Source organism: Pelobates fuscus, chromosome 9 (genome assembly GCF_036172605.1).
Source record: "Pelobates fuscus isolate aPelFus1 chromosome 9, aPelFus1.pri, whole genome shotgun sequence".
Classification (NCBI taxonomy): Eukaryota; Metazoa; Chordata; class Amphibia; order Anura; family Pelobatidae; genus Pelobates; species Pelobates fuscus.
The window spans coordinates 151505252-151521369 of NC_086325.1; the positions used below are offsets into that span (position 1 = coordinate 151505252).

General features: G+C 48.4%; 1 protein-coding gene across 1 annotated transcript in view; it reads left to right on the forward strand.

Annotated features, from left to right (window-relative positions):
• The window catches only part of LOC134573696 (uncharacterized), a 45832-nt gene that overhangs the window by 19019 nt on the left and 10695 nt on the right, over positions 1–16118 (forward strand). The window contains exon 2 of the mRNA XM_063433479.1: positions 13665–13940. Within this exon, the coding sequence (XP_063289549.1) occupies positions 13665–13940 (276 nt within the window). The remainder of the gene's footprint in view (positions 1–13664; positions 13941–16118) is intronic.

Below are 16118 nucleotides of genomic sequence, written 5' to 3' on the forward strand. Positions count from 1 at the left end.
AGATTCTTGACAAACTGATTGTGAGTCTGGACAGATGGGTTCCGTGTATCAAGGAATGACATCATATGGTTGAGTCCTATTTCGTGTGGGATGGAACTATAGAGGGACTCAACATCTAGACCAGTGGTAGTCAACCTGGTCCCTACCGCCCACTAGTGGGCGGTTTGGGATTTTAGGTGAGCAGTGGTGGGTTCTGGAGAAAATGCCCAGTGGGCCTCGATGTCCACGGACCAAGGCCGGCAGGGGAGATTACTTCCAGCAGAGGGAGGGAAGGGTCTGGGAGGCTTTGTGTTCCTCCCATGAGCAGGTTGGTCGGAGCAGTGCTGTGTTCGCAGGAGGACAGGTGAGTCAGCCTGCAGCCAGAGGAGCTGCAGGCTAAGGTGAAAATGCCACCATTGGGCCACCAGGGCTTGCAGCATTATGTCTCCTCTCACTGGTAAAAGGTAAGAAGAAGGGAGGGAGAGACATTAAGATAGATTTTACATCTCACCCACCTACACACAGCAAAGACCCTATGCACCCTTCACACACACACACAAAGATTGCCCCCTCACACATACACTGCCCCTTCACACACACAGTACCCTTTTCACACGCACAGTACCCTTTTCACATGCACAGCACCCTTCACACACACACACACACAGCACCCTTCACACACACAGCATCTCTCTCACACCTATACACACTTTTAACACACACACACACACACACTACACCCTTTACACACAAACACAGATTACCCTTCACACACACAGCACCCCACAGACACACATCCCTTCTTTCTAAAAAAATAAAAATAAATAAAAATCGCACTTGTGCTATAAAATTAGTTACTGCGGCACTGGTGGGCGGAAAGGAAATTTTACCATCAACAAAGACACAAAAGTAGGTGATCTAGACTACAGAGGATGGCATTCTCTGAAACTTGTAAGTTTTCCACAACATTTAAGGTTTGCTTGGTGTCTCTAAGGTATGATGGTAAGTTCTCAACTATTTCCTTTAGGACCTGATCAACATAAACACTGATGTTTTGTGTCAAATTATTACTGCCAGAAACAATAGGTCTGCCAGTCAGTATTCATTGTTTCTTGTGAATCTTTGGGAGTGCGTTATTGATGAGCATAAAATTGCACTCATCTCTGGTTATTAATACAGACTCTAGGGCAGTGATGGCGAACCTTTTTGAGCCCGAGTGCCCAAACCCGCAATACATGCCAACTTTTTTTTTCCTTAAAGTGCCAACACGGCAATTGCGTGTGTGTGTGGGGGGGGGGGTGCGTGTGTGTGTGTGTGTGGGGGGGGGGGGTGCGTGTGTGGGGGGGTGCGTGTGTGTAGGGGGGTGCGTGTGTGTGTGGGGGTGCATGTGTGTGGGGGTGTGTGCATGTGTGTGGGGGTGTGTGCATGTGTGTGGGGGTGTGTGCATGTGTGTGGGGGGGGTGCATGTGTGTGGGGGGTGCGTGTGTGGGGGAGGGTGCGTGTGTGGTGGAGGGTGCGTGTGTGTGGGGGGGTGGGTGTTGTATGTTTAAATGAGGGGTGCTGTGTGTGTATGAGGGGTGCTGTGTGTGTGTATGAGGGGTGCTGTGTGTGTATGAGGGGTGCTGTGTGTGTGTGTGGGGTGCTGTGTGTGTGTGGGGGGTGCTGTGTGTGTGTGGGGTGCTGTGTGTGTGGGGGGTGCTGTGTGTGTGTGGGGGGTGCTGTGTGTGTGTGGGGGGTGCTGTGTGTGTGGGGGGGTTGTGGGTGTGTGGGGGGGGTGCTGGGTGTGTGTGTGGGGGGTGCTGTGTGTTTGGGGGGGTGCTGTGTGTTTGGGGGGTGCTGTGTGTGTGTTTGGGGGGGTGCTGTGTGTGTGTGAGAGGGGTGCTGTGTGTGGAGTGTGGGGGGGGTGCTGTGTGTGTGTTTGGGGGGTGCTGTGTGTGTGTGAGAGGGGTGCTGTGTGTGTGTGTGTGTGGGACGAGTGCTGTGCTGTGTGTGGGGTAGGGGTGCTGTATGTGTGTGAGAGGGGTGCTGTATGTGTGGGGTAAGGGGTACTGTGTGGGGGGTAGGGATACTGTGTGTGGGGGGTAGGGATACTGTGTGTGGGGGGTAGGGGTGCTGTGGGGGGGTAGGGGTACTGTGTGTGGGGGTAGGGGTGCTGTGTGTTGGGGGTAGGGGTGCTGTGTGTGGGTAGGGGTACTGTGTGTGGGGGGGTAGGGGTACTGTGTGTGGGGGGTAGGGGTACTGTTGTGGGGGAGTAGGGGTACTGCTGGGGGGTAGGGTTTTTTCTGGGGGGTAGGGGTACTTCTGGGGGGGTGGGGGTGCTGCTGGGGGGGTGGTGCTGTGGGGGTAGGGTGCTGCTGGGGGGGTGGGGTGGGGTGGTGCTGTGTGGGGGTAGGGTGCTGCTGGGGGGTAGGGGTGGTGCTGGGGGGGTAGGGTGCTGCTGGGGGGGTAGGGGTGGTGCTCTGGTGGGTAGGGGTGGTGCTGTGGGGGGTAGGGGTGGTGCTGTGGTGGGTAGGGGTGGTGCTGTGGTGGGTAGGGGTGGTGCTGGGGGTGGGGTGCTGCTGGGGGGGTAAGGGTACTTCTGGGGGGGTAGGGTTGGTGTGTTAGTATCCCACCCCCCTCCTTCTTACCTTCAATGAAGTGTGGGGGGGGGGGACACAGCCATCCCTGGTGGTCCGGTGGTGGTAAGTACTGCAGGGGGAGGGATCTGTGTAGCAGCTCCCCCTGTCCTCCCGCGCGATGCTGTGTGGAGCGTTGCCATGGTAACGCTCGGCAACGCTCCACACAGCATCGCGCGGGAGGACAGGGGAGCTGCTACACAGATCCCTCCCCCTGCCTCCCGACCCGGAAGCAGAATAGGCGCCTGCCATTTCGGGCAGGCAGGCGCCTATTCTGCAGTGATGGCGGACCTGTGGCCGCGTGCCCACAGAGAGGGCTCGGCGTGCCACAGGTTCGCCATCACTGCTCTAGGGCCTTATCAAGGAGCAATTTGAGTTCCAGTTGGTATTTTCTAGTTGGATCTGCACTCAGAATATCGTAAGTGTCTGAATCCCCAACCAAGCTTAGTGACATCTCAATATATTGACTCCTATCCATTACCACCACATTCCCTCCCTTGTCCGAGGGCTTAATCACAAGTGATTCATTCTGGCTCAGTTTTTGCAATGCTTTGCATTCGCTCACATTTAGATTGCTACAAGGTTTAAGTAACATGTCACTTTTCACAATTTTGTCAATACGTGCACAGGTTAATTCGACAAATAAATCAATATACTTAAATTCAGTCAAATGAGGAGTAAATTTACTCCTACATTTCAGTTTGGTAAATGGTGCTGCCATTTTGTCTTGTCTATCATTATATGTGAGGAGTTCCACTAGAGTATCCAATATTGCTACATCTGATGCTTCAAGACAGTGGCGTACATACGGTGGCGGAACCAACCTCGCCACTGAGAACTGGAGAAGCCTGGTTGCTAGCCTCCTGCCCAGTGATTATGGTCCCTGGGAGATATTGCCCTTTAAGGGACTGAATTGGGGCTTATGGACTGCTACCATAATGTACTGACCCTTTGGGTACTACTTTTGGGCATGGGGATTGTATAATACTGTCCCTAGCCCTTTAAATACTTTGGGGACAGATTGGTACTTTTGTATATGGCACTTCGGACACAGTCGAAGCTGTCGAAGTTACCGAAGGTGTCGAAGTTACCGAAGTTACCGAAGTTGTCGAAGTCGTCGAAGTGGCCGGTATCGGACAAAGGACCACGTGGCGGCGGCCATTTTAACTTCGAACACTGCCGACCCTTAACATCGACTCCACTTCGACACTTCGACTAAAGTCGAAGTACAGGCACACTTCGAATGGGACTTAGCCGTTTTTATGCCAGGAATTGACCGACCGCACAGCCCAAATCTATGGAACTGTTTTGGGCAAGAAAATGTGCTTGCGGTCGGTCATAAAAGGACTTCCGTGTAACTTTTGATCCACTGGAGGGATTTGCCTGATTTTTGGAAGTGTTTATGTTTAAAGTATGCTGAGTCTGAATATGTGATTTGTATGTGAATGTGATGTATGGTTTTGAAGTTATAGATATTGTGTAAAAGTTATGTTTTAAACTGTATATTAAGTGGATTATCTCTCAGGCTAAGGGGAGGGGATGTGTGGGTTGTACCATATCTCGGATTGGTTATTTTATGCCTCCCCCTGGGCGTGGCCTGTATGTGTGAGATGGAAATAAAAGCCAGGCTGGATGAGCCAGTCCAGAGTTCCTGTTTTACCCTCAAAGTGAAGTGTCGTCTCATTATTGGGGGAAGGATTGATTGCATGCTGTTCCAGTTGACTGCTAGGAGTGTAAGCCTATTCGTATGGTTCCTATTCAACGGTCTATAGCATTCATATGCTGCATCGGTTCGGTGATTGTGGTGTCTGCCAGAGTGCTTGGAGGCCTCAGGAAGCGCTAGGAGCATCCATTAACGGAGGTCCCAAGTCGGGGTGCCAGGCGATCCGTTACATTGGTGGCAAGCAGTGGGATGGCGTCCTAGTGCGAGGTAAAGCAGCTCAGAGACACTGTTTGGATTTACAAATTGAGGGCAACGCTAGCAGTCGTGCAGCGCCCCTGGGAGCAGACAAGTATGGAAGGTTCTGGCTCTGGAGATGATTGGCTGGCCGAGGTGAGGCAGCGAGTGGCCGAGTATGGGGATGATATACCCATGGAGACACGCCGGGTGATCTGGAACCAGGTCATGGCCGAGCGAAACACAAGGCTGGACCGAGAATTCCGGCTGGCAAAAGAGAGGAAGTATGCTCAGCAGCAGGAGCGTTACAGCAGCCGAGTAGAGGCTGCATCCGAGGAGGTTAGCTGTCTTTCCCTGAGGCGGCGGGAGGAACCCGAAGTGGGGGTCCTCATAGACTGGTCCTGTGAGGAACCACAACAGGCAGGTAGAGATGGGACCAAGGTCTCTCCACCGGGCCCACCGGGATGCTGGGCAGCCGGCCCAGATCCCCAGCAGCAGCCAGAGTTGCCAGGTGGGGAAGCAGGTGGCCCTTACTCACAAATGTTGAGGGGCCTCACGGATTGGTCCTGGGAAGACCCACAGATGGCAGGTGGAGATGCGACTGCGGTCTCTATACCGGCCCTACAGGGATGCTGGGCAGTCGGCCCAGATCCCCAGCGGCAGTGTGCGTTACAGGGAGCTGAATGTGCCGTTCTTGCTCCCCAGCGGCAGTCTACGGTGCAGGGAGAGGAGCCTGTTATCCCCTCTCCCCAGCGGCTGAAGGTGTGTAAGGGAGAGGAGTTTGTTATTCCCTCTCCCCAGCGGCAGCACAGCTCACCAAGGGGAGACAGTAAGCCCCTCACCAGCGCAGATGGGACCGTGGTCTCTGCGCCCTGCCTACAGGGAGTACAGAGGGTCAGCCCTGCTCCCCAGCGGCTGAAAGTGTGTAAGGGAGAGGAGTTTGTTACCCCCTCTCCCCAGCGGCAGCTTAGCACACCAAGGGGAGACAGTAAGCCCCACACCAGCACAGATGGGACCGTGGTCTCTGCGCCCAAGTTACAGGGAGCTGAAGGGGCCGTCCTCCCTCCCCAGCGGCAGTGTGATTTGTTGGGAATTGGGAGCCCAGTCTCCATTCCCCAGCGGCAGAGTATCCAGCAGGGAATGGAGAGCCCAGCCCCCTTTCCCCCACAGCAGGACTCTGTGCTGGGAGGAGAGACAGTCGGTCTCCCTCCGCAGAGACGGGAAGTATGTATGGGAGAGGAGATTGTTACCACCTCTCCCCAGCGGCGGATCATTAATGTACAGGGAATAGAGAGCCCAGTCTCCATTCCCCAGCGGCAGAGTGTTCTAATGGGAGAGGAGCTGGTTACCACCTCTCCCCAGCAGCAGCTTAATGTACCAGGGGGAGACTGTAAGCCCCACACCTGTGCAGATGGGACCGTGGTCTCTGCACTTCCAGCACAGGGTGTAGGGACGGTCGGTCCTGCCCCCCCACAACAGGGCTGTTTAGCCAAAGGGGAGACAGTCGGTCTCCAGCAGCAGCGCAGTGTATCTAAAGGGGAGACAGTCGGTATCCAGCAACCAGGCTTCAACCCGATTACTCCCATGGTAGTGCTGGCATCCGGGCAGAGTACCGCTGGTCTCTGCCCACTTAGCAACCCACCAAGGCAGCCTACCAGTCCCCCACACAGCCACAGGCACCTGGACATGGACCAATTTCTCCTCTACCCAGGTGTAGTAACCAGTTATTGTGGGTGGGCTGTACTGCTGTTTCTGTTTTGTGGGTGGGTTGCTGGACTAACCAGGGCACTGACCGGCAGGAGGTCAGATACCCTGTTAGTCTATTTGGTAAAGGGGAGAAATGTGGCGGAACCAACCTCGCCACTGAGAACTGGAGAAGCCTGGTTGCTAGCCTCCTGCCCAGTGATTATGGTCCCTGGGAGATATTGCCCTTTAAGGGACTGAATTGGGGCTTATGGACTGATACCATAATGTACTGACCCTTTGGGAACTACTTTTGGGCATGGGGATTGTATAATACTGTCCCTAGCCCTTTAAATACTTTGGGGACAGATTGGTACTTTTGTATATGGCACTTCGGACACAGTCGAAGCTGTCGAAGTTACCGAAGGTGTCGAAGTTACCGAAGTTGTCGAAGTCGTTGAAGTGGCCGGTATCGGACAAAGGACCACGTGGCGGCGGCCATTTTAACTTCGAACACTGCCGACCCTTAACATCAACTCCACTTCGACACTTCGACTAAAGTCGAAGTACAGGCACACTTCGAATGAGACTTAGCCGTTTTTATGCCAGGAATTGACCGACCGCACAGCCCAAATCTATGGAACTGTTTTGGGCAAGAAAATGTGCTTGCGGTCGGTCATAAAAGGACTTCCGTGTAACTTTTGATCCACTGGAGGGATTTGCCTGATTTTTGGAAGTGTTTATGTTTAAAGTATGCTGAGTCTGAATATGTGATTTGTATGTGAATGTGATGTATGGTTTTGAAGTTATAGATATTGTGTAAAAGTTATGTTTTAAACTGTATATTAAGTGGATTATCTCTCAGGCTAAGGGGAGGGGATGTGTGGGTTGTACCATATCTCGGATTGGTTATTTTATGCCTCCCCCTGGGTGTGGCCTGTATGTGTGAGATGGAAATAAAAGCCAGGCTGGATGAGCCAGTCCAGAGTTCCTGTTTAACCCTCAAAGTGAAGTGTCGTCTCATTATTGGGGGAAGGATTTATTGCATGCTGTTCCAGTTGACTGCTAGGAGTGTAAGCCTATTCGTATGGTTCCTATTCAACAGTCTGGAGCATTCCTATGCTTGGGAAGATTCATATGCTGAATCGGTTCGGTGATTGTGGTGTCTGCCAGAGTGCTTGGAGTCCTCAGGAAGCGCTAGGAGCATCCATTAACGGAGGTACCAAGTCGGGGTGCGAGGCGATCCGTTACACATACCAAGGTTGCAGGGGTCGCGGCTGCAACCGGGCCTGGGCCCACCAGGGGGCCCGGCCGCCCTGCGACCCGGTATGTATGCCACTATGGCCAGCCTCTTCGTCTGGGGGGCCCAGGAGCCGGGCACCTCAGGGCCCCCTGAGGCTGGCCCTGGTATTGCTGGGGGGCGCGCGAGGGAGCACTCTCCCCTGAGTGCTTCCTCTTCAGCTCCCTCGCGCGCCATGTACTGATGCTGGAGCCGGAAGATGACGTCATCTTCCGGCTCCGGTATCAGTACGCGACACGCGAGGGAGCACACAGGGGAGAGTGCTCCCTCGCGCGCCCACCACCCAGACAGCCAACCAGCCCGCCCACCCAGTGACACCACTGGACCCCAGGGAATCCCCTCATCTCTCCCAAAGGTAGGGAGGCTGGGGGGATTAAATGTAAAAAAAAAATGTGTGTTAGTGTGTGCGTGTGTGTTAGAGTGTGCGTGTGTTAGAGTGTGTGTGTTAGTGTTAGTGTGTCAGTGTGTGTGTGTGTGTTAATTTGTGTGCGTCTGTTAGTGAGTGGGTGTTTTGTAAGTGAGTGAGTGTGTGTCTGTCTGTCAGTGAGTGTGTATGTATGTCTGTCACTGAGTGTGTGTCTGTTAGCTAGTGTGTATGCGTCTGTTCCTGAGAGTGTGTGTGTGTGTCTTAAGCACTTACCTTTCTCCCTTGGCGCTGGGGATCTCTCCGCCCTGATCCGCCTCTCAGCTCCGAATGCGCGTTACTCAATGCTTTCCTATGGACGTTCAGCGTCTTCTCACTGTGATTGTCACAGTGAGAATCGCGGAAGCTCCTCTAGCAGCTGAATTAAAGGACCACTCTAGTGCCAGGAAAACATACTCGTTTTCCTGGCACTAGAGTGCCCTGAGGGTGCCCCCACCCTCAGGGACCCCCTCCCGCCCGGCTCTGGAAAGGGGAAAGGGGTTAAATCTTACCTTTTTCCAGCGCTGGGCGGAGAGCTCTCCTCCTGCTCTCCTCCTCCGATCCGCCTCTTCTCCTCCCCGTCGGCTGAATGCGCACGCGCGGCAAGAGCTGCGCGCGCATTCAGCCGGTCACATAGGAAAGCATTTATAATGCTTTGGTTGGTGCTGCGTTGGTTCCGCCCAAGGCTCAGTCTCTTGGACATCCCGCCCCCTACAGCAAGGGTGAGTGCAGTCTAGAGTTCACTCACCACTGGACAAGGGGTGGCAGCAGCACTGCCCCCCCTCCCTACAAAAGGTAAGAAGGGGGGCTATTAACTAAATGGTCCCCCGCCCCCACACAATACACACAAACAGCACACACACACAGCACCCATACACAGCGCACACTAACAGCACCCTCACACATACAGCACCCATACACACACACAGCACCCTTGCACAGCCCACACTAACAGCACCCACACACATACATCACCCTTACACACACAGCACCCTTACACTCACATACACCAACACTAACAGCACCCTCACACTAACAGCACCCTTACACACACACAGCACCCTTACACATACATACACACAGCACCTTTACACACACACACACACACACACACACTAACAGCACCCTCATACACACAGCACCCTCATACACACAGCACCCTTACACACACACCACACTCACAAACACACACACTAACCACACACACACAGCACACACACACTAACAGCACCCTCACACACACACAGTGCCCTCACACACACACACACACACACACACTAACCGCACCCTCACACACACACAGCACCTTTAAACACCCCCCCCCCCACAAACACACACACACCGCACCCTCACACACACAGCACCCAATGTGTGTGTGTGTGTATATATATATATATATATATATAAACAAAACCAAGAGGGCTGCACTCACCTGAACATGCATACATTATAGGGTGCTGCTGGGGCCAAAATATACAAAATACAGATTCCAGCGCACTCGCTTATTCACTAAACAATGATTTCAAATCTTAGAGATTGTAATAGTTTTATTTAAAAACACCTCACCTAGGCAAAAAATGATGGGGGTTTAGTTACATTATATCATCATACATTGCATAAGCCTGCCAACTACGTCAAAGTACTCCATATTCGGCAGGTCCTATCCTAGCAGCCTAATGCTTGCTCTTATGAGATTAATCCACTTACTTGAGAAATGCTTCCTTACTGGGACTGTCTGCATATATATATCCATCCAAAATAGGCAGGAGCACTCACTTGTTAAAAGTCCAACATTTATTAGAACATCTTTAAAAAACGATCAACGTTGCATAGAGGACTTTCATCAGGATCAATCCGGTTTCACTATATCCTCACCTCTCACTGTAGCGAGTACTACAGTCTATCACTACCATCAACTCCAGCCAGTCTCCAAAAATACAACTATTACTAACCCCTCAAACTACCACATCTACGCAATCTCATAAATGAAAAAAAAAATAAAAAAAGGGTTTAACTCTTAAAGGTACATACCTATAATACAACAGACGTAGTAAGGTGAGATAATAACTTCCACACAAATGTCCATTCTTACAAATCGCTCACTATCTAAGCACATTACTTCAAATATTAGCTTATTCTGTGTTATTTTGTGTTACAGTTGTTCATAGTCACTGTTGCAACTCTGCCATATTAAGGGCAGCCAACGCCACCTTGTAAACCTTGTCACTCATAGCCTCTGTTAAACAGTCACTCTATCCATATGCGTATTCCTTTGCTATATCTTTTACACACATCCTAACAAACTGTTAGTAATTCGGGTAGTATGGAAATCAAGTGCCAAGGCAGGGTCAGTGGCACTCTGATGCCAGTATTTAGTCATTTTGTTATACAGGTCAGCTGGGTATGACAGTCTTGTCGTTTTATCGTACATGGCATGATCATGTCCCTTAGTTTGCAATATGGTTGCTATTTAATTAGCCTTGTTCAGTCAAACTTACAGTGACCTAGCAAGTTCCTTAGTTAACTTTGTCACCTCATTAGCATATTCGGTGGTTTCACACAAGTATATGTTAATTCCACTTCCCCATTGGAGGGTTCCTTTTCTAGGTTAGTGCTTTCCGAATATGCACAGTAGGGCCGCTAGGTTCACACTCACGTTCAACCACCATTTGTACGGCTAAGTTTGGAGCCTCAGCTTCGTTCGATTCTGGTTGCACATGAGTATGTATTACAGAGGGACCATTTCCTATGTTTACTTATGTCTGTCCATCCCCCTCCCACCCCGCCTATTCTGCCACTTAATTTGTCACATTGATATAGGTTATGGGCAACCAGGTCACCTAACATTCCACGTACCAATTTGTCGCAAGTTATTTCAATTAATGAAGTAGCCTGCCCTCAGCTTCTAGATGGCCGGCATTTAAAGCATACAATTCTATTTCTCTACCCCTGAGAGTCCAGCAAATAAACCAGGGATCTTATACTGTCCACCCGCTATTTCCAGGTCATTTACGACTCCCACAATCTTGGATGCTTTACCGACCGTAGCAACGCACAAATGATACATCTATTACGGCACGTTACACAGCTGGTCAGCTCCTATGTCAGTTCCAGCCATGAGAATCAAATACCACTCTACTATACTGCGTTCAACCAGTACTCATGGCCTCCCTCCATATGTTCCAAACAACCTCTGCAAGCTATCCAATACACCCACATTACATATCCTCGAATGGGCAATCACACATGGAATAATCTCTACATTCTGTCACTTAGCCTTCAGTAATACCACCATGTGCAGCTTCATTAGGCCATCACTACATACGTTACATACGGCCCTCCGTGGGCAATCGTTACGACACTATTAAGGCCCTTCACTTGAACATTTACACACGACCGCAGCAACATTAGACCCACTCAACTCCTTGTACGATCCTCTCCACGCCACAATTATGTGTACAGTCACAGGCAATTCTGGCATATCTGATTTTGCTTCCTGACATTAAAGTTAAGACTTGGGTCAAATACATACTTCAGCTCCGTTGGGAATACCCCTATACGAAGCCCCCAATAGGTCGTCACTACCTACGTAACATATGGCCCGCGGTGGGCAATTATCTATGACACTATTCCGTCCCCTCTTCTGGACTACTACATACATCCTGGACCCTCTAGGACCCACTAAATTCCTAGCACGACCCTCTCTCTGCTTTTCTAAGTTCAGTAGCAGGCTTAAGGAATCTCTGACGTTCACCTTGTTAAATACATGTGTCAGGTCCTCTAGAGAGCCTGATATGCGACCCTAACTTGGATCGGCACGACATACTGCCCCCCGCGGGCAATCCACGATATATCAGTTCCGGCCCCTCACTCGGGCCATTACATACTACTGTCGCTTCATCTGGCTCTATCAGTCACCCGTAAGCCTCTCTCTCTTCGCTCCTAAGAGTCCGGTCCCAGACTCTCACCGAATCTCCGACATATATATCCCTATAGTAAACTAGAGACGTTGTTCTACTAAATACCTCAGGTCCTTCAGACATACCTCTATACGCGGCCCTCACGAGCCACCACTACCCATGTTACATATTGTTCTCCACGGGTAATTCACCGCAACCACGACTCCGACCCCCACTTAGGCTATCACATACGGCCATGGCCTCAGTGGGCCTACTCAATTCCACGTGCGACCCTCTCTCCGCATTTGTTATGTCCAGTTGCAGGCACTTTTGTATCTCTGACGCTCGCCTTGGCAGTGAAATAGGGACTTTGCGTAATACAAGTTCGGGTCCTTCAGAAATACCTCTACCCACGACCTCACTGGGCCATCAGTTCCTACTCCAATATGCCACAGTGGACTCACACTTAAGAGAATTCTCCAAGCCGGAAATTTGCTGCCTATACCCCCATCTCCGTGACAGTCACTGCGTTCCAAAAGGAAGGTACGTACTGTCTCGCCAGGTGTCGGACATTTGGGGGGCTGAGAGTAGCCTCGAACTTTAGACAACTTCACGGAAACACTACGCGAGCACCTCCAAAATATGTGAATCACTGCCCAGTAGCAATATGCTACCCCAATGATTTCCTCCAGGTCAAGGTCCCCAACTGTTCCCATCAAAAACATCATCGTCACCATGGCACTATGCGCCTCAACAGGAGTCTCCCCTACCTGGCAAGGAAACGATAGGGCCTTTCACCAACCTAACCTTTTAGGTATCCTCCTGGACACCTTTCACCAAGCCTTCACAGAATGAGTTGGGCAATCGATATTAGCATTATAGTGTTACGATAAAATCTTTTTGCCCTCATTTATTTCAGGCCTACCCGATCGTCGGTTTAGGCACACCACAACCGACTCTCATACATAGCCAACGGCGTTATGTACGGCTTATTATCCCCGACTACAAATGTTAAGGCGGAGCCTGTAGTTGTGGGAGGGGTTTTACCGGCCTATTTATACCCAGACTTTCCTCCACTCAGGGCCGACACCGATCCAGACTACCCACCCGCCACACCCCTTAACAAACACTTCCTTGGTGGGCCCTCATTTATTTCAGGCCTACCCGATCGTCGATTTAGGCACACCACAACCGACTCTCATACATAGCCAATGGCGTTATGTACGGCTTATTATCCCCGACTACAAATATATATATATATATATATATATATATATATAAACGCGGCGTGTGTGTTTGTGCTTTAGGGTGCACACCCTTATGCAATAGGCTGCGCATGCCTATGTTAAAAGTTACATAGTTACATAGCTGAAAAGAGACATGCGTCCATCAAGTTCAGCCTTCCTCACATTTGTTTTTTGCTGTTGATCCAAAAGAAGGCAAAAAAACCCAGTTTGAAGCACAATTTTGCAACAAGCTAGGAAAAAAATTCCTTCTTGACCCCAGAATGGCAGTCAGATTTATCCTTGGATCAAGCAGTTATTACCCTACATTGAGAGATTATATCCTTGAATATTCTGTTTTTGCAAGTATGCATCTAGTAGCTGTTTGAACATCTGTATGGACTCTGATAAAACCACTTCTTCAGGCAGAGAATTCCACATCCTGATTGTTCTTACAGTAAAAAAACCTTTCCTTTGCCTTAGACGGAATCTTTTTTTCTTCCAGTCTAAACGCAAGTTAGTTTTCTTCTTGTAGAACAACCCACACAAACAAGCAACTTACACACTCTCTCTCATTCTTTCTCTCTGACATTGGGCTGTAATAATTGTATACTACTCAGTATTCAGTGTGTACATGTTAATTATATCTGGATATTTCCTTGCAGGTTACACTGCTGCGGAGTGCATAGAGCGGCATTTCAATGAGACAGCGACTATACTGCATTATAAGAATATATCACAAGTTCGTGCTACTCTGCGCTGTCACAGCCACCCTCAGGAGAAAGTGTGGCTCAGGAATGGGAAAGTAAAGGGAACATCTATCATAAAGTGTGCCGTGAACGCTGATGAAATATTTCTAGATGCAGATACCCGCCCAGTGGGATGCTCCCTAGACATAGATGTCAATTTTGTCGAGATTCATGTTAACTGCACCGCAGATGGTAAGTAGCCCTGGCTGAATCTCTTCTCTCTCTGTAGCGTGTAGACCAGTTGTACTTGTTTGTTTGTTTTTTAAATTACTTTATATGGGAGAGATTCCAATAAAAGGCTTAGCATTGCATTTTTAATTTTTCAAAGTTTTTTTCTTTTATAATTCGCTCAGTGGCCCATTCTTCAATTGTGTAATAATAAACAATATTTTTTTTTTTTATTATTGCAAAACACCTCTTAATTAGACAGTTCCCAATGTCACATGGGTTTCTCCTACACTGGGGGTTGTGCTATGAGCAGATTTATATGAACCATACCTTTCATTATATCCATAAATTTCATTATATTTTTTGCCTTACCATTTATTTTTTATTTTTTTATGAAACTTAAAAGAAACACTATACCATTGGGAATAGAACTGTATTCCATATACTATATCGTCCCTCTGCTTCTGCACCCCCCAAGTTATGAAAGGGTTACAAAAAACTTTATTCCCACTTACCTCTTTAGGTCCATTGGCGCTGGCTCGGTCTTCTTCACCAGAGGGCCCCGTGTGCCTTAGAGCTTTCCTAAAGGAAATCAGTGCTTTCCTGTGGGGATTTTGAGGATGCTTTGCATGGGGACATCAGCATCATTTAACAGAGTTAAACTCTGAATTCAGGAAGCACCTCTTGTATCTGCCTGGAAGACAGTTAATAGAGCCTATAAACATTGCAGTTTCTCTGAAAACACTGCACCCAGACCACCTTAATCAGATGAAGTATCCTGAGTGCATATAGTGTCCCTTCAAGAAGGGTTTCCTATCAACCTTCCTTAGCAAAAAACGCAATTTAAAAAAAAGTTTTTGTAAAAGGAAGAAAAAAATCTCCTGAGAAAAATGTAATTACTTGTGGCAAAGATGGCATAAAATAGTGTTTTTGGATCAATAATAGCTATAACAGCTGCACAGTTCCATGTGGTGTCTTTTGAAAACTCTAATGGGATTTTAGGTTATGTGATATTTTTTTCATTTTTTTGAGCCTTTGTATAAAAATATTTTGTACAATTTTAAAGTTTAATGAAGGGCTGCTATCAAAAGCTTGATTTAGTTTTTTCCCCTGAGGTACTTTCTAATGGGAAATATGTGTGGCAGAAAAATCAAATTGTTACTCAGTCCTTCAGCGTAAAAAGAAATTGTTGAAACTCCCCCAAAAAATGAAAAATTGGACCAAAAAAATTTAATCATGGACCACTTTCATAACAAATAAAATTCCCCAAAATTATGAATAACTCAATTTAAAGCAATTTCCAATTTTGACACATAGTCAGGAAAAAATCCTCTTTCTACAGGTGATACTCGAATAATTAGAATATCGTGCAAAAGTTAATTTATTTCATTAATGGGAAATAAAGGGGAAACAAATATTTGAGATAGACGCATTACATGCAAAGCAAGATAGTTCAAGCCGTGATTTGTCATAAGTGCGATGATTATGGCTTACAGCTCGTGAAAACTACAAATCCACAATCTCAGTGCCACAGGCTGATAGCTTCCATGACACGCCGCATTGAGGCAGTAATTGCTGCAAAAGGGGCCCAAACCAAGTACTGAGTCTAAATGCTTGCTTATACTTTTCAGAGGTCCGATATTGGACCCTACACTACTTGTTTTATTGATTGCATGTAAAATTACCAGATTTTACTAATTACATGACGTAAAGTCATGATTTTATAAAGGACACGGAGGCGAATATTATGCTTATCTCTTTCTTTATTATACCTCAGCAGCAAAGTGAAGGTATAAGATATTCATAGAAAAAAGAAAATCAATAAGAACAGGTTCTCAAAGGGTTAACATAACATTCTACCCTTAACCAATAGGAACAGTCCTCTTGTCCATAACCTCCCATGTGACCTCTCCTCTCCCTCTTTCTTTGGTCATGCCGAAGCTGGATCATCATACTTGAGAAGAACAATTTGGAAACTTTATCCCTTGTAACAAACTCTTCTATGTAACTGAACTGTAGAAATTATCCTTTTGAACTGAGCTGACAACTGGTCATCTGAAGGTTTCGATATTTGATCTTCAGGCTGAAATGGGATAGAGAAAAGAAGTGGTAAAATATGGTCTCATAACTGTTTGCCACATTGGTGTTGTTTAACTCTATGTATTCGTTATCTGTACAGATTAACTTGCCTGTTGTATGAGC